We start from the raw sequence: 17,506 nt of genomic DNA on the forward strand, positions 1-17,506 counted from the left end.
ACCCGGAGAATCCGAACACAGCCAGAAGTTCTCGCCACTGCGCCATCTAATTAGATGTTCTCCCTGGATTAGTTGCAGAATAGGCACTAATCCACTTTTTCCGTTAATTCTTTTCCCTTCCTATTTTAATCCCCGGCAGTCTTCTGCAGGTCCTGATGGTTTCGAAGTACCCATTTTGAACGCTCTCCTGTGAACCCACAACTCGATACACGATGAGCAGACGACCCGCGTTTATCTGCGTCGGTCAATCGGTGTTTGTTTGGAATAATGCTCTCCTGGTCATCTGCGGGCCTATGAAGGAGGTCTGCTGGTCGTGCCCACTGTGGCTTCCACCAGTCAGAGTGGGCGTCACCGCTGAGTGAGGATGCCAGCGTTGGTAATCTCCCTCCATCTGTCACGGCGTCCTCCTCCACCGCCGATCAAATCAACACGTACAAACAGGCGACACGGAGATTCTTTCAGAGATTCTTGGTTTTATGCATTTTATCAAAGGGGTTTTCAGAAGGTTAAGGAAAGCAAAGGTCAGGACTTTAGACCTGACCTGGGCAGGAGGTGAAGACCACGACCCAAAGCCAGGCTGGAGTCAGATAAGACACACGGGATAAAGATCTGTGAATGTTTGAAGGCCAGACATGGTCAGATCTCATGGGGGTTCCTCTCCTTGATGGTGTTCCTCATCTTACTCTGGAGGTTCTTCGACTTGAACAGAGCGTGCGAAGCTTCGGGTTCGTTGTGTCACACGGTCTGTTGTTTTGTTTGTGTGTGGGTGAGTTTGGGGAACACTGGGAAGAACCGCGGACTCACCTGGAGTCTGAGCAGCTGATGGTAAGACGGATGTGTAAAACAGAAGAAGTCCACGGGTCCACCTGGGCTGAGGTTCAGGTGGAGTCACCTGGACCTGGTTTGGGTTGTCGACCTCTCCAGGTGAGACAGATCTGCACGTGTGTGTGTGTGGATTTGTCTTGAAGCATTGATTGCAGGTGAAAGGTCACGTTGATGACCCCTCCTCTGCTCAGTGAAGGTCTCCAGGTTTGACAAAAATGGCTTCTTAGACACCTCTTTCCAACCATCTGGCCCAGATGTGTACCTTGCTGTTTTTTAAGTCCAGGCCCTTGTCCTTCATGGGTACTTGGATCGTGGAGTCCTGATCTTGTGTTGGCAAACTTTTTGATGCAGAGCTTTTATTGTCTCACCTACACAGAAGTCTTCACAATCCTCCACATCTTCAAGGAGAGAAACCAAGTCCAGTGGACGTCACAAGATTTGACAATGACTGACCAGGATTTTTGAGAAAGGAGAACCTTCACAGACACATAAAGTCCATAGTTGTCTTCAGACCTTGTACTTCATCTTTCCCGTCTTGCTGATGACGCAGATGTGCTGCAAGGAGATGAGGTGGAGCGGAGAAGAATTAGCTCCACCATCTGATGCTATGATGGACCAAACTGAAATGAACATTAACTACCGGCTTCGCGGTGAGAACTTTTTTTGCTAAGAATTCATCCCAGACTTTCCGGCGAGGTCAGAGTTTCGCAACGATATGGAAGGACGAAGCCCGCAGATATTTCAAAGCTGTGGAAATCATCTCAGAAGATACGACCCTATCATTAATCTCACCCCGAGTGACCAGAACATTCAGCCATATTTCTCCCGCCGGACGAGGGGAGATAAGAAGGCGAGCCTGATAAGGTAACCCCCGCATTCCTGGATCCCCCTCCTTCTGGATTCACAAGTGAAGGTATCACGTCTGGCTTTGTGCTCCACATCTATCTATCAGTCTATGTATCTCCAGATAGTCGGCAGGCGGCGGACTCACACTGAGGTCACGAAAGTACTCGTTGTAGTCCAGGGCGTAGCCCACTACGAAGCGGTTGGGGATCTCAAATCCAACGTCTGTGGGGGGAAAACACACACTCAACGTGCAGGACGGACAGGATACACACACACACACACACACACACAGGAGTATCTCTCCTATGCGTGGAATGGAAAGCATCTTGACAAGCAATACTCACAGTCCATCAGGCTGTCAGCCATGTTTGGAGTCCTTTTCAGCAGCAGACTGAAACACACACACACAGAATAACTTGAAAGGGAAGATTTTTTTTCTCCGAATGATTTGATTTCCAAAGTCTGGAAAAGAAATCTTGTGATGTGAAAAAAAAAAAAAAAAAAAAAAAATGTGGATGTTTGCAGATTAACTTAGATAAGATTTTTTTACTGAAGAATTCACACAAACATGTCTGCAGGGTGGGACTGGGATCTTGAACAGCAGCGCGAGATCATCAAATACCAATGTGTCTGTTTATTTCAGCGGAATCTGTCCATTCAAATCTCTGAACTGGGGTACGGATGACCGGATGAAAGCAAACTTCACGAGCTTCGGCCGGTTCTTTCAGGCAGGAGCCTCCCGTGGACACCGGATAGAGACGGAAGACCACTAACATCTTTAATCGCTCAATCCGGTTTCCTCCCGTGGGGCAAAACTCGTGGGACTCACCCGGCGACCTTGACCATCTTGGGTTCAAAGGTCTCCACGTGCTTCAGGAGGGCCTTCATTGTCTTGCCGGTGTCAACGATGGCCTTGGAGAGGAGGAGGACAAAGGCGGGGATGAAGATCGAGCCGTATGGGGCGATGATCAATTGGGGCCGACCCTCATCAACATAAAACCGGCTGACACTTCTACCACCTGCGTGGCCGTTTACGCAGCTAGATCTTTTCATGGGTTTGAAGGAAAAGTCAATGTCCGCCCTGTACTTTCTCGAGAGAAGATGTATGGGCAGCTGGTGGGACCGATGAACATCTAAACACACCCCGCTGATCTGCATGCATGATCAGCAAAACAGGATAGTGTGATGGTATCCACAATATTCAGAGGGCATTCATTCTGCTCACACACACACACACACACACGCATATATATAAGTACCAACTAAAAACAGTGCAGACTCACCTCAACAACAAGGACGCTCTTGGTGATGTGGAAGAAAGAAGGAAAAGAAAAACATTAGTTACGCACCAAAAAAAAAAACAAACCCCAATGTAATTTCCCCGCCACTCTCAGCCAAGGCGCCAATAAAGGCAGGGTAGTGATCGCAGGGGGTTTCCATGGCAACAGCGTGGGGCAGTATCCCCAGCTCTTTGGCTGTTAATTCTAGGAATTGATGAACATCTGTGACTACAAGCAACACACACACACAAAAAAAAACAACTTTCCTCCTGTCCCCCCCCGACGGTGTGTGTGTGTGTGTGTGTACGTGTATGAGTGTGTGTGTGTGTCTGGGTTTTTGAAACTAGAGTTTCACCCCTGCATGGACACTTCATTCATGAACGTGAAGAGCCAAATGTGCACTTGGTCTGCAAGGAATCCTGTGAAACACACGAGTGTCTCACATTTTCTTTAAAACGCTGACACACAGTGCGCTTCTTCACAACGAAGACGAAACCTGGATGCATGAAATGCTCTGGCGGCGCTTTACACCGGAGCACATTCACACCGCCTGCACGTACCCGTTAAATTCTTACTGTCAAGAGTAACTTTGATCCCAAGTTGTTGTCGAAGGTGCTGGTCGTCAGCGGTTCGGCTGACAGCGCCCTCTAGAGGCCTACCGGGAGACTTCACTCTGAACCCGACATGTTTGTCCGCAGTGAGGTTCATGTTCTCCTCGACGAAGCCCAAGGTGAGGAGCCTCAGAATTCCTTTCCCCTCTCACTTCCACACACACACATACACACCTTTCCACGCAGAAAGGACAGATCTTGGCTTCCGATTATGTGTAGGTCTTCAGTTGACTGGTCGTTCTGGGGAGAAACAAGTAGGGAAAAAGAGGTTCAGGGAATTTGTCCTTCATGTGTTCGTTCTGTAGGTGGAACTCCATGCATGTAAGATCTGGAAGGTGCATCTAGAGTACAGAGGTTCTTAGATAGTTCATAAAACAAGATGCGCAGAGTACCTTTTGCTCGCTCTAAGCGATCTCAAGCAAAACTGTTCTCAGTTCTACTACCTCAGTGGTGGAACAAACTTCTGGAAGCAACAAGACTAGCATCATCTATCTCAACCTTCAAGAAACAGGTAAAAACTTTTCTCTTTCAGGACTTTTTACTGCGCTGATGCCCCAGATCAGGTTAGGTACCAAGTTAGGCTATGCAGTGTGTGTGTGTGTGTGTACGTTTGTGTATGTCTTTGTCAAAAAATAAAAAAACAAAAACAAAAAAAAACTCACTGTGTTCTGTATATTTCCTGTGCATCGTGTATTTGCAAGTGTATTTGCAGTCCCTATGTCCTCTTCTGTAAGTCGCTTTGGATAAAAGCGTCTGCCAAATGCAATGTAATGTAATGTAAAAGATGTGTGTCTACTATTGGCGCTGGTGCGACGGGGAGAACTTCTGCTACACAGCAAGAAGTTCCCTGGCTGGATTCCCATATGGGGGCTTCCTGTATGGAGTCTCCAGGTTCTCCCCATGTCTGCATGGGGTTCCTCCTACAGGAGATTCATTGAAACCCTTCATTTTCCAGACGTGTGAATGCGGGTGAACGGTTGGATGAACCAGAGACGGTTTTCAGACTCCAGGCTTTGAGGTCAGAGATGGTCTGATATAAATGTGTCTCGTAGAAAAAAGCTGAACAGTTGTGAAGAGAATCCCTGTCACATGACGACGCCATGACTCGACACACACCCGACCACCGGAGCGTGTCCATAGCAACCACTGTGCGTCTGTGTTTGTTGTCTTCACACAGAAGTGCGGAGAGAAAGAGGACGATCTTAAAAGTCCCGGGATGAAATCACATCAAAACTTACAAATTGCGACAAACGTTTGAACGTTTTTTTCCTTTTACAATGTAAAATACCGTGTTCCTCCCGGAACTTGATGCACATATAGTCACCATAATATAGTGACCGTGGTGACAGTTTCCAGGGGGAACGGTGCAGTGACGTGCAAAACCATGAGGAAGAGGAGCTCCCCGGAGGGAATGAAGCTGGTTGGTGTGAGCGGAGAAAATGCAGAGGAGGTGAGAAGGAGGCAGTTGGTTTCATGTCCTGAGCTCTCCAGTGAAGGGACTCCTTCAGCCCTCACCCAGGAGATACCGGAGCAACAGTGACATCTAGTGCCTGAAACAGATTTGGATCTTTTTCATCGGACGACATGGTCACCCTGGAGCTTCTTGCTCTCTCAATGAAGCCCCTGCCAAAATGTTCCATCGTACATCACCTAAGAAGCTCATCCTTAGCGTGGAGACCTGGAGGTTTGAGGTCTCTATGTCACGTTGTTGTATATTTGACTCCCTGACCCGAATATTGCAGTCCTGTCGAGCAGAGAAAACAACCCGCACAGGAAGGTGGGAGCAACATTCCAGTGTGACTGCGAAAACATTAATTCATTAATTAATTAATTCATTAATTCATTCATTCATTCATTCGCTCATTCCTTATATACTGCTCAAAAAAATAAAGGGAACACTTGAACAACACAATGTAACTCCAAGTCAATCACACTTCTGTGAAATCATAGTGTCCACTCAGGAAGCAACACAGATTCATTTTGACTTGTTTTAAGGACATTACATCAAAGTTGTATCAGCCTGGAGTTTGTTTTTACACTTTAATTTTGAGTGTGATTCCTAATCAGACCTCCATGGGTTGATACAATTGATTTCCATTGATCATTTTTGTGTGATTTTGTTGTCAGCACATTCAACTGTGTAAAGAGCAAAGTATTTCATAAGACTATTTCATTCATTTAGATCTAGGATGTGTTTTTTAAGTGTTCCCTTTATTTTTTTGAGCAGTGTATATAGTGTTTATGCTGCAGTCAGGGTCGCTGGAGGCTATCCAGGCTGTGATTGGGCGAGAGGCAAGGTTCACCCTGGACCAATCACAGGGCCACTTAAAGAGGCAAACAACCGTTCACCCTCTCATTCACACGTCTGCACAATGTGAGGTCTCCAATGAACTCCTGCATGTGTTTAGACTGTGGGAGGAACCCGAAGAACCTGAGGAACCCCACGCAGACCCAGGGAGAACATGGGAGACTCCGCACAGGAAGGCGCCCCTCTGGGAATCCGACAGGGACCTACTTGCTATCCTCTCCACAACCGTCCATTATTTACAAAATGGTGAGTCAAGGGGAGCCTCATATCTCAGGGGCTGCTGTTCTTATCTGTTGCTCCACCTACCAGGTAGCTCTTCAGACGGATGAACTCCACCCTGGTCTCCAGGTATTTGTCGGAGTTGCGGCCGAGAACCTTGATGAACTCCACCAGGTCGGCGCAGAACTTGTATCCCCCCTTCAAAACGCACAGCACCATGATGTTGTCGTCCACAAAGTCCTCCATGATGTAGCAGGCCAGGCGCTCGGTCCTGCTGGGCCAAACCATCAACAAGGATTCATGAGGTTTTAAAGAACCCTTCTGTTTTAGATGTTCCATACCTGTTCATGATGACCCCGTGCGGAATGTAAACGTTCTCGATGTCTTCGTGGTAGTGCTCCGGGTAGGTGAACAGATCCAGACTGTATCCAGGCCAGTCGTCCTTTATCTACCACACACAACCAAGAGTTCAGCTTGGAACAAACATGATCTCCAGAACCTCGGACGTAACCAGAACATGAAGGGGCTTGGAGATACGCAAGGACAAACGCAGTGGTCACATATATCTGGAGGGCCAAGGCGTTAAAAGTACATATACATGTAGTCTCCAATGAACATCAAACGGGTATTTGGACTGTGGGAGGAGAACCCTGAGGAACCCCATGCAGGGAAGACTTGGGGACTCCACACAGGAGGACCTCCTGTGGGAATCCAACCAGGGATCTTCTGGGTGTGAGGAGGGAACTCTAAAACTGCTCCACCGTGTCTCCTCCTTTTAGATGCGTTCTCTTCTCAAGATCTAAAGATCTACTCCAACTACCATTAGCAATGTGCACACTGTGCACAGGTAAACCCAGTATGTCACAGAATATTTAGGGCTATCTTCATGCATGTTTTTCCATGAACGGGCTTGAGGCTGGACATACCACGATCCCTCCTCTCTTCCCGTCACTGCTCATCTTCAGGCGGTCAGAAGGTGCTCAGGTCCAGAGCTAGACGTCGGAAGTGGTCGTCTCAAGCTGAAGCTGAAGGAGTCCGTTCCTTGTCACCGTTTCTTCATCTAGAAATCCAAGTGTCACTAACTATCATGTTGCTGGCATGAAGCGGTGGAGGCTGAGGACACGTGAAGGGTCCCGGCATCCGCTCGGGCCGAAGGATCACGCCCGAGTCGTTAGCGTCCAAGAGCACAGCGTCGTTTTTGTTTCCAGAGAAATAAAAGTGGATTAAGCGGATAATTGGTTTCATGTGACCCTTCTGGCTGGTGGCTGGGGAGCAGCCACTGCACGGAGGGGGGAAGGAGGAAATAACAAAACTGACGACCAGTGGGTTTATTTATTCCGCCAGATCACAACTAGCGCTATGGACAAACTCTTAAAAAGCAACTAGTAGAGTGACTACAAAATGGAGCACACCAGTGGGAGCAACACTCAGAGGCCTTTAATAAGTCAAAGTTGTGTGAACGTCAGCTCACACATTCAGCAACCATCTTTTTCTGTCCTCATTTTCTTCCCTTTATTTTCTCCTGGCAACCATGGCAACCATGGCAACCTCCAGTCTGCATAGCTAATGCCCTGGTTGCTCTCAAACAGCTAGTTCAGGTTACTTTTCAGTTTTCTGCTTTCTCATCATCTGATTATCAGAAATGATCACTTCTTGCATTCAAAAAGAGATAATACGCCCCAAAGAAAAAAAAACAAGTCAAGAGCTACAGTCTGATCCTAACACTAATCCCATCACGTATCTGAGGGTGAGCTAGTTGTTGGCGATGTAAATGGACTTGAACTTCTCCACCAGGCTGATGTCTTTCTCCAGCTGCTTCAAGGCCCCTTCCAGGCGCTGCTTGTGACACTTCCTGGACAGGGAGTCTGTGACCAGCGGGAGGCTCTGGTACTCATGGTGGAGCTCATCCCAGGTCTTCTTCAGGCTCTGAGGGAACCAGCAAAGCAAGGGGTGACACAACCTGACTCAACATCTACCATTCCTCCAGTGTGACGAGGTTTCAATGTAGCAGGACGAACACATTTCAATATATAATATGAAAACCGACCCAAAAACAATGAACGCAGTTCTACCAAGTCTCGTTTTCCCCAAAAACTGGATCTTCTCAGGAAGATCACAGCTTCTCAGTGTTGTTTGGTTGCACAGTATGCATCCCCTACCAGTTAAAAGAATGTCCTCCACTTTCATCCGGTAGACAAAGATCATAGACTTGACAGATGATCTGTTTGTCAGCACTAACTAGGTTTGTGCGTCCGGTCCTCGGCCGGCTCATGAACATCTTGTGTTTTGTCCTTCTCCTTTGGGCTCCCCCCATCACTGGTCTCCACAGCCAATCATTTGCCTCCATCAAACCCTCTCCTCTCACACCATCTCATACCTTCCTGTCCTCCTTAGCTCCATCCATAAACATCCTCTCCAGTCTTCCTCTGGACCGCCCGTCTGGCAGCTCCAACCTCAGCGTCCTTCTACCCAGATCTTCTCCATCCCTCCTCTGTCCATGTCCAAACCATCTCAATGTGACTTTATTTCTCGAACATCTACCATGTGCTGTCCTTCTGATGGACTCCTTCCTGAACCTCCATATCTCCATCTCCAGCTCTACCCTCCGTCTTCTCCACTCTTCAATCACCCCTAACCCTTTTCTCCACATGTTCCAACCTGCTTGCACTCGTTTCTCCACCTCTTCTTGACCCCCTCCGTTGTTCCACACATCATTTCATTCTTCTACTCTCCCTTGGACTGAATACAAATGACTCTCAGAACATTGGCTTCCACGGCCTGACGTGATTTTACCAAAGCTACCTTTAACCAGTTTGTCTGCTCTTCCTCCTCTGCCATGAACCAGAACCAATTCCAATGTTGTTCTACTCTTGGTGGACAGGAGTTCATGGAGCAGATGGTTGCTGGCCCCTGGATGCCAGGACTGACAGAATCACTACATATCAACATGCTGCTGTAGTTTGTCCGATCACTCTGTTGGCAAACATGGCCGCCCACACACTCGGGCAATCTGTTGTCCTTTGACTTGATGTGACTCGCTGCCGAGGGAAAGCCAGAGCAGCTCCTGCAGGTTCACTGACAGACAGGTCAGAGTCTTGCAGTCCAGTAAGGAAGTAAGGGAGGACTTTCTCTAATCGAAGTAGCTTCCACAAGCCATACCTTTGCTGTGCCAAACACCCCTTCCTGTAAGATTCTGAATTGTTCATAGTCCACCCAACACTTGGGCTTGCGCCCTTCCCAGTATGCCTGAGCTACCTTTTAGCAAAAGGACTATCCTTATCATGTCATCGTCGAGGCGCATCGCTCCCTCCCCTCCAAGTTCCGCTTATGTGTGGAGAGCTGGAGCTGTCGGCTATCATCATGGGGCTGCGAAGAAGACGCTCCTTTGGACGCACCATCTCTTGTTCACATCGGTAGTCTGGAGGTCGTGGCCTTTTATGGACAGCTGCCCAGCCGCCGAGGATCCCACCTGGCAGCACGGACGAGCGACATCACGCCCTCACCGCTGTGACTTTACCGCGATGTCAGATAGGCTGCGGGTGACATCACGGCATCGCGGCGCCACACAGCCCGAGGAGACCCCACGGCTGTGAAGCCCCAACGCTGCCACAGCTTACCATGGTTCCTTTACGCTCCACCTTATTTTTCCCGCAGGTTGTAAATCGCGTCCCCCAAAGTCAGATTTAAATGGTGGTCATGAGGTTCTTTGCCCACTAGACCCTCATTGCTGTTGCCAACTTTGGTTAAAACGCATTCATGCAAACAGTATTGTCGTCCATGTTAGGACAACTAGGAGGACAGATTCTCAGGACGGGGTCAGGAGAGTCAGAGAAACATGGCCAGTTAGGGGGTTGTCAATAAATCACACAGACTGTGAGCGTGTAATTCTTCTACAAGTTTTGTCCAACACAAGGTCATATCACGATATCATTTGTGACGTTCCACTGCATCTATGGAGGACGACTGTACCTCCAGCATGGCGTCCCTCTCCTCGTCGGAGAGGTGCGTCATGGCTCCCTGCTCCCGTTGCTCCCTCACGTACTCGTCGTACTCCTCCTGGGCTCGTTGCTCTTCCTCTTTGCGCTGCTGCAGGTACTGAGGTATTTCTCCATAATCCTCCGGGAAGGAGATCGGGAAGTATGAGAGGGTATCTCAGCACCCGCCCCTGAAATCAGCCTAGACGTGAAGGTACCTTCTTCAAGATGTATTTGGGGAGACGACCCGAGTTTTCCAGCGTCTCCCTGTGGCCCCGGTGGGTGTCGACGCTGGTTGGCTCCGGTTTGATCGCCACCGCCTTGGCCGTCTTTGCAGGGTCTCGCTTGGTGTAGACGCCCATCGGCGGGTGGTCTGACCTCAGCGGGACCGCCGGCTTCTTAGACGCGCAGGGTTTATGGATGTTATTCGGACACTGGTAACCTGAAATACCAAACGGCGGTTACCCGGATCGACGTGGAGGTCGAAGGTCACCGGGAAGTAGAACTCACATTTGGGCTGTTTGGGCTCTTTGGATTGTTTCTTCAGGTATTTCTGTGGGGACGGCGCCTCCACTTTTGCCGGTCCCATCGTTTTCATGGCGTCTCTGGTTAACTGTTTCTCAAGAACAACGGTTGGCCTGAACTTAGACGTATATCTTTGAGGAAAAGCACAGTTAACCAATTTATGTATTTTCAATCATTACACTTAGAAATAAATGAAACCACTAATAGACGATAAGCATGAAGTTAATTCTTTTTTTTCTCCTTGGAATAAAGTTAAATATCAGCTGGAGACCAACTGCACGGCTTGGACGCGCAGATGGACGAGCATCTGATGTGATTCCTCGGCGGTCCTGCTGTCTGCTTGGAGCTGCTGCCAAGGAGACTCACCTGGGAGGTTTCTCTACGTGGACCTCCTCCTTCGGTAGAAGATTGTAGATGCTCTCCTGAGGGTATAAACTCCCAGACATGTTGGGAAAACTGTCGATCGGGACAGTAAATCGGCCGATTTGACCAAGCTTTACCCCCGGAGCAGTTGTTGGACAACACTGCTGCTTTGTTGCTAGGCAACCGGGAGGAGGAGGAGGGGGGGGGCAAGTGCTGCATTCGCGTAACGACGTACGTGGGAAAACAGAATGTCATCTTAATCGTCTGAAGATTGAATAAAATCGACAAATCTCAAGGGCCTCCGTTTCATGAACAAGACTTAAACATATTCTTAATAATGTTTTTAATTTTTTTTCTCCTACCTCGCAGGAAGCTGGCGTGTTGTCGAGCCCTCGAACGCACCATTAGCCGGCTCAGCTAGCTTGTTCTGTGACGTAAAAGCGGCGTGAAGTTATCGTTAAAACGTCGCCGATATTTTATGTTTATCGTTAGAATTAATCTAAATGATCCCCGGAGACAGGCGTGCTATGGCCGAATCGGAAGTTTATTCTCTAGGTAGAAAAATTTAAAATCCAACGCGCTTTAGTCCTCAGGGACAAGTTTGTCCCTCCAGGCGACCCGTAGTTGTTTATGTTCCGGGTCCCGCAGGAGAGTTAGCGTTTAAACTTTTCACGTCAAAAATCAACGACTGCGTGTCTGAGGGGTCCACTTCGGCATGAAAAAGGGGATTTGAAGTACATATGTGCGTTATTCAAATGAGGAATAGATTTATCGTTGTTGTGTTCACAACCAAAGAAACTTATGCTGCAGAATACGTGCAGAGTTAAAGGACTCTGCAGAACCTCCAGGGCGCTCAAAGTGTGCTCAAAGAATGCATCTGCACGGATAACGACACACACACACACACCCTGTCAATGGCTTTACTGAGTGTAAGGCAGCTTGCATTGAGAGCTGTCCGATGCAGGCTCAGTCCTTTCTCAAACCCAAAGTCATGGCTCTCCGGCGTGGCTCCTGGTGCTGGCCTCCTGGAAGAGCAGAACGTTATCCTCATGGGTCCCCCTGGGGCCGGGAAAACCACAGTGGGCAGGATAGTGGCGCACAGGCTGGGCCTGCCCGCCGTCGACGTCGACGACGACGTCTTGGAGCCGGCGTGGAAGATGTCCGTCGCCGCCAAGCTGGCTGCTGTCGGCGGGGAGCGTTTTCTGGAAGAAGAGGGCCGGGCTCTGTGTACCCTCTCCGCTACGGGGTGTGTGGTTTCCCTGTCAGGATCCAACCCTCTCCACGCCGAGGCGATGCGGCGCGTCGCGCAGACCGGGGTGGTCGTCTACCTGGATGTGGACAGCGAGGATATCATTCGGCGTCTCACCGAGATGAAGGTGGGCAGGATCGTGGGCCAAGAGGCAGGGGTATCCATGAGGGACATTCTGCACTACAGGAAACAGTTCTATGAGAAGTGGCTGGATGTGCGTGTGTTCTGCGGCAGAGGGGATACAGCGGAGGAGGTTGCAGAGAAGGTGCTGAAAGCCCTAGAGAGATATCAAAACCACGATGAGGAGACCTACGTGTCGACCAGGCTCGACCGCGAAGCGTCGTCCGGTCAAAACAAGTACTTCGGCGATGTGGTGGTTGAAGGTCTGGCTGCGGACGGAGGCCTTTTCGTCCCTAAAAATGGATTCCCAAAGATGAATCCGAACGAGTGGCTGAGACTGGCTGCCATGTCGTACCCAGAACAAGCGCTGGTGCTTCTCGAAAAGTGCATCCATCCGTTGGACGTGTCTGCCGCGGATCTGAGACGGATGGTGTTCAAGGCTTACGGCTCAAACTTCTCCTGTGATGCTGTTGCACCCGTGAAACACCTGGTCCACGATATTTACGTCCAAGAGCTTTTTCACGGCCCAACCGCTTCATTCAAAGATCTGGCCTTGCAACTGATGCCTCAGCTCTTTGCCCACTGCCTCCCACCCATGTGCAATTACCTCATCCTGGTGGCCACATCCGGAGACACGGGCAGCGCCGTGCTCAGCGGCTTCAGCGGGCTCGGTGGCGCGGACCGACGCAGGACGGGCGTGTTGGTGTTTTTCCCGGAGGGAGGCGTGAGCGAGATCCAGAAACTGCAGATGACGAGCTTCGACGACCGCGACGCCAGGGCTGTCGCCGTCCTGTCGGACTTTGACTTCTGTCAGAGAAGCATCAAAAAGATGTTCGGCGAATCGGGGCTGACGGGTCACCTTGCCGTGGAGTACGGGACGGTTCTCAGCACGGCCAACTCCATCAACTGGGCGCGCCTCTTACCTCAGGTGGGTCGACCGTCAGCATCCAGGTTTATAGCGATACATATTTGGTCAGATGGGGCTTTTACAGCAGACTGCTGTCTGAAAAGGCATTAATATTTGGCCAGACATCTGATGGATTCCAGCGCTGCTATTTACTTTAAAAGTCTCAATTATGAAACTACTTATAAACGGGTTGCAAACCATTTCCCAAACGTAAAAGATGCATGGGTCGGAATAGGGAAACGCACCGACGCACCTCTAATACAAACCTACTAGCAGTACCTTTTGCTCGCTCTAAGCGATCTCAGGCAAAACTGTTCTCAGTTCTACTACCTCAGTGGTGGAACAAACTTCCGGAAGCAACAAGACTAGCATCATCTATCTCAACCTTCAAGAAACAGGTAAAAACTGTTCTCTTTCAGGACTTTTTACTGCGCTGATGCCCCAGATCAGGTTGGCAGCAAGTCAGGCTATGCAGTGTGTGTGTACGTTTGTGTATGTCTTTGTCAAAAAAAAACAAAAACATCACTAACCCAAGCTTACTGTTCTGTATATTTCCTGTGCTTCGTGTATTTGCAGTCCCTATGTCCTCTATTGTAAGTCGCTTTGGATAAAAGCGTCTGCCAAATGCAATGTAATATAATGTAATGTAAAGTGTTCGAAGCCATAAACAAATCATGGGAACCTTTTTGGATGTTGATTAAATTGAATGAACGCGATATTTTTAGCAAGTTTTAAGCTGCCTTCGGCATCCCGCTAAAACAACATGATGCTTCCGCTTTAACTTAAAGTGCAAGCTGCTGCATTATTTGAAAGTTGCACTTTCTTCCAGGCCAATAATGGCTTGAACTTTTAAAAAAAGGACGTCCGAGACAGATGAGGTTAGAGACTCGGTCAATTTCTCGTCCTCTTTGCAGGCCTTTTAATGGGCAAAGTATTCATTTGTGTCTTTGGGTCAAAAACAGCTACATCCTAATACCGAATACATATATCGTTTATGCCCAAACATCAATGTCAGTATTGGGTTTCAAATTCCGTAGCGGTCAATTTTTAACTGTTGGCGCAGCCGGGTGATGCTATAGTTCCTGCTCCCGAGGACGACGAGTCGCAAACTCGACGCGGACAATTTCTCTCGGGATCAAAAGAGACAGCTGGAGGGTGCGGAGCCTGAAGGACTGTGAGCGTTTTGAGTTTCTCTGTGATTGAGTGACCAGGAAGGAGAAGGGAGGTCCTTAAATCCTCACTGCTCGAGTCCAGAGTTCAGCCTGACGCTGACCTTTAAAGTGACAACCGTGCTTTTAGTCCCACTTGGTGCTGTAAATGTCGGTCCTGTCACTGATTCAGCCGCACATAAATAAACATCTTCAGCAGTGTAGTGACACTGCCTGCATCAGTGCCTGCATCACAGGGCCCCCATAGGATGTGTGACACTGTGGTATGGACTATCTCCTGGAGGAATTAAATGGATCAGTTTGTCCAAACAGTGCAAGATCTCATAAATATCATAGTCAAAGTCAAAGTCAGCTCAATTTCTCCGCATATACTGGACATGCAGAGGAATGGAGAAGATGTTTCTCGTGATCACAAATATATCTTTGGACCCTCACCGAGATATTTCCCTAAGATCTCCACTGTGATGTAAGATCTCTTCTGTTTCGTAACAGCTGACAGCGGACGGTTAAACATGGGTCAGCCTGCTGGCGTTTTCACGAGCACCGTTTGCACTGGCAGATTTTGTTTTGTTTTTGCTTTTATTTTTTTATTTTTTTAGTAGCGTTGTCACACCGCCTGACTCGGTTTTAGCACGTTTTTACGGCGGATATGATTGCGGTGTTTCCTGATCGTGTTTGCTTCTCCGTGCAGGTGGTGTACCATTCCTCCGCCTACCTGAGCCTGTGCAGGGACGGGGTCGTGAAGTTCGGAGAGCCCGTCGACGTTTGCATCCCGAGCGGTAACTTCGGCAATGCCATGTCCGCCGTGTACGCCAAGCAAATGGGCGTCCCGATAGGGAAGGTCATCTGCGCGTCCAACCAGAACCGCATCATTACAGACTTTATTAACACAGGCAGGTATGATCTCAGGGGACGGCACCTGACGCCGTCCCAATCCCCGGCTATAGACATCCTGAAATCCTCCAACCTCGAGAGGTTTATCTCCCACGTCTCGGACGGCGACAGCCGTCTGGTCAAGGACCTGTTCACGCAATTAGACAAGCAGCAGCACTTCCAGGTCCCCGGGCGTGTTCTCGGCAGGATGCGGCAGGAGGTGCAGGCCGGCTGGTGCTCCGAGGACGACTGCTTGGCCGCCATCCACGGTGTCCACGCGCAGACCGGCTACGTTATGGACACACACACCGCGGTAGCCAAAGCGGTGGCCGACAGACTGCGGGACGGCCGCCGCCCGACGCTGCTTTGCTCCACCGCCCACTACGGGAAATTCGCCCCCGCCGTTTTGAAAGCTTTAAAAGTCCAAAATATCCCAAAAGATCCATTGGAGCAGCTGAAGATGCTGCGGTCAGCTGCATCCTCGCCCGCAATGCACCGAGGCATGATAGAAGGCCTCCAGTGGGGCGGCGGGCGCGGACACGCCGTTTGTCCGGCAGATTACGGCGCGCTAGTGGAGCAGGTGGAGGGCCTGATACAGGACTCCTTTCTGAAAGTGATGTAAAGGACATTTATTGCATGACAGATAAAAAATAACAAAGACGTGGGGACAACAAGCGCATGAGGAAGATGCGGCAGACAGCGGGACATAAGAATGATTCAAGAGGGCCCGTGATGGACGCGGCCCGGGCGTTTGCATTGATTTTCCGTCCGACCCTGTGAGGTGGAGAAAAAAACAGCGTGTTCACACTGATTAAACCGTAATAGAGCTTTAAATTGTTTTCTTGCGGGACTTAAAGCCTATTGATTCTTCCACATTTCATTCATCATTATCTAAGAGTAATGGGCCCACTAGATGGGGATGTCTACCTCCTGGCCACCCTCGGCGTGGAAATGCAGGTTCGAGTATTTCTGCGACGCACCATGACAAGATTGTCGGTCGAAACCGGCGCGCTGTGATGCTAAATCAATAACTTCACCGCGAATGACCCCGGATTGGACTTTGACATGCACAGTATATATCAACATAATTCCTACAAGACCCAGTTTAGATGTTGAGGTGCTTCAGCTACTTGGAACACATGCCTCTCTCTTCTGGGTTCTGCAGGTTTCCATGGGGCAAGTGTGACTTTGAATGCATCCTGAGCCGGGATAGAAAATGGATGTATGGATGGACTTTTCCTTGTGTTATTTATTATTCATCTTCTTCATCAGCTGTGTTACAGGCACTGTCTGGAAAAAAACATTTCCGGTACATACTGTATTTGCGGATGATACCGGTATGTATTTAATTAAAAGTAAAAAAAAAAAAGTTTCTGTGTAACGTTTCTGTGTAACGCTACAACCTGCAGCTTCTAGACAAGTGCGGCCTATATATATATATATATATATATATATATATATATATATATATATACACATATATTTATTCAGTTATTTTTAGCTGGTGCGGCTTATATTCAGGTGCGCTCAATAGTCAGGAAATTACAGTACGCGCGTGTGTGTGTGTGTGTGTGTGTGTGTGTACAGTGAGCAGTAGATAGTGACAGTGTGTGTTGACATGAGAAGATAGAGGGTTTCCACTGTGATGAAGATGTGATTTGTAGTGAAGTGATGATCAGGTGCATGTGTTACTATGTGTGTGATGGGAGGCGTTTATTATAGTTATTTAATGATTCTGTATATATCATCAGTGTGTGTATACCTTTGCTCACATCTCTAAAGTCAGTAAAAGCACATTTGCCTCACGCCCGAGATTGTGTGTGGAATTTGGATTTGGATGTAGAGTCACCAAGGGTCGAGAACATGAGAAGGTGTCCATCTCTTTGGATGGTGTGGAACATCCACCCGCATCAAATGGTGATGTTAATTCAGTCAATATTCGGACGTCACATATGAACGAGCAACCTCACAGAGACGAAACGGGGCGGAAAAGTAACCGCAGGCCAGGAACGGACCCCGTCCCTTCGGTCCTCGGCTGCAGGCTGCAGGCTGCTGCCTCAGCAGGCGTGGAGATAAGATCCATAGATCTCCAGGATCGCTTGAGTCTGCAGTCGACGGGAGACGAGGCTTTGGCCGGATTTGACAAAGCACTTTGCTATAACGCTGCGATCGGGATCGTACTTTTGTCTTTGAGCAGAAGAGGGCTGGAGGTGGATTTCCAATATTTGATGGCACTT

At 48.9% G+C, this 17,506-nt stretch overlaps 3 protein-coding genes across 7 annotated transcripts; 1 reads left to right on the forward strand and 2 right to left on the reverse strand.

Moving 5' to 3' along the window:
* Nucleotides 1-455: 455 nt before the first annotated feature.
* prtfdc1a (phosphoribosyl transferase domain containing 1a) lies at nt 456-7,259 on the reverse strand. 2 transcript variants are annotated; one of them, XM_086150822.1, is made up of 9 exons: nt 7,016-7,259; nt 6,431-6,537; nt 6,177-6,360; nt 3,737-3,802; nt 2,955-2,972; nt 2,501-2,583; nt 2,016-2,062; nt 1,817-1,893; nt 456-1,380 (listed from the first exon to the last, which is right to left on the reverse strand). In XM_086150822.1, exons 1-9 carry the CDS (start codon nt 7,046-7,048, stop codon nt 1,333-1,335), a joined length of 663 nt encoding a protein of 220 aa, XP_086006948.1. In that variant the 5' UTR covers nt 7,049-7,259; the 3' UTR covers nt 456-1,332. The 2 variants fall into 2 exon arrangements, with proteins under 2 accessions (XP_086006948.1, XP_086006947.1); XM_086150821.1 differs by having other exon boundaries at nt 6,177-6,363.
* Nucleotides 7,260-7,408: 149 nt separating this feature from the next.
* enkur (enkurin, TRPC channel interacting protein) lies at nt 7,409-11,563 on the reverse strand. Of its 4 annotated transcripts, none has more exons than XM_086150818.1 (6): nt 11,314-11,364; nt 10,955-11,215; nt 10,574-10,676; nt 10,282-10,505; nt 10,059-10,205; nt 7,409-8,015 (listed from the first exon to the last, which is right to left on the reverse strand). In XM_086150818.1, the coding sequence occupies exons 2-6, from the start codon at nt 11,204-11,206 to the stop codon at nt 7,842-7,844; spliced, it is 900 nt and encodes a 299-aa protein (XP_086006944.1). In that variant the 5' UTR covers nt 11,207-11,215; nt 11,314-11,364; the 3' UTR covers nt 7,409-7,841. The 4 variants fall into 4 exon arrangements, with proteins under 4 accessions (XP_086006944.1, XP_086006946.1, XP_086006943.1 ...); XM_086150820.1 differs by having other exon boundaries at nt 10,574-10,719; nt 10,955-11,164; nt 11,314-11,340; XM_086150817.1 differs by having other exon boundaries at nt 10,955-11,563.
* A 285-nt stretch (nt 11,564-11,848) lies between these two features.
* On the forward strand, nt 11,849-16,569 carry thnsl1 (threonine synthase like 1). The gene is made up of 2 exons (XM_086150833.1): nt 11,849-13,248; nt 15,088-16,569. Exons 1-2 carry the CDS (start codon nt 11,866-11,868, stop codon nt 15,889-15,891), a joined length of 2,187 nt encoding a protein of 728 aa, XP_086006959.1. The 5' UTR covers nt 11,849-11,865; the 3' UTR covers nt 15,892-16,569.
* Nucleotides 16,570-17,506: the final 937 nt, after the last annotated feature.

The sequence above is a fragment of the Fistularia commersonii genome, chromosome 8 (genome assembly GCF_037954325.1).
Source record: "Fistularia commersonii isolate RoL2024-O1a breed Wild chromosome 8, RoL_Fcom_v1.0, whole genome shotgun sequence".
Taxonomy (NCBI): Eukaryota; Metazoa; Chordata; class Actinopteri; order Syngnathiformes; family Fistulariidae; genus Fistularia; species Fistularia commersonii.

Bases quoted from the DNA above. Each gene is read 5' to 3' on its own strand.
- prtfdc1a (XM_086150821.1), bottom strand. From the start codon at position 7,048: ATGAGCAGTGACGGGAAGAGAGGAGGGATCGTG. The intron at 2,063-2,500 runs GTGAGTCCCACG...TGTGTGTTTCAG, and splicing joins AAGATGGTCAAGGTCGCCGG to TCTGCTGCTGAAAAGGACTC. The intron at 1,894-2,015 runs GTGAGTATTGCT...TTCCCCCCACAG, and splicing joins GGCTGACAGCCTGATGGACT to ACGTTGGATTTGAGATCCCC.
- thnsl1 (XM_086150833.1), top strand. From the start codon at position 11,866: ATGGCTTTACTGAGTGTAAGGCAGCTTGCATTGAGAGCTGTCCGATGC. The intron at 13,249-15,087 runs GTGGGTCGACCG...TTCTCCGTGCAG, and splicing joins GGGCGCGCCTCTTACCTCAG to GTGGTGTACCATTCCTCCGC.
- enkur (XM_086150817.1), bottom strand. From the start codon at position 11,206: ATGACATTCTGTTTTCCCACGTACGTCGTTACGCGAATGCAGCACTTG. The intron at 10,506-10,573 runs GTGAGTTCTACT...TTGGTATTTCAG, and splicing joins AGAGCCCAAACAGCCCAAAT to GTTACCAGTGTCCGAATAAC. The intron at 8,016-10,058 runs GTACAGTCGTCC...TGGTTCCCTCAG, and splicing joins AGAGGGACGCCATGCTGGAG to AGCCTGAAGAAGACCTGGGA.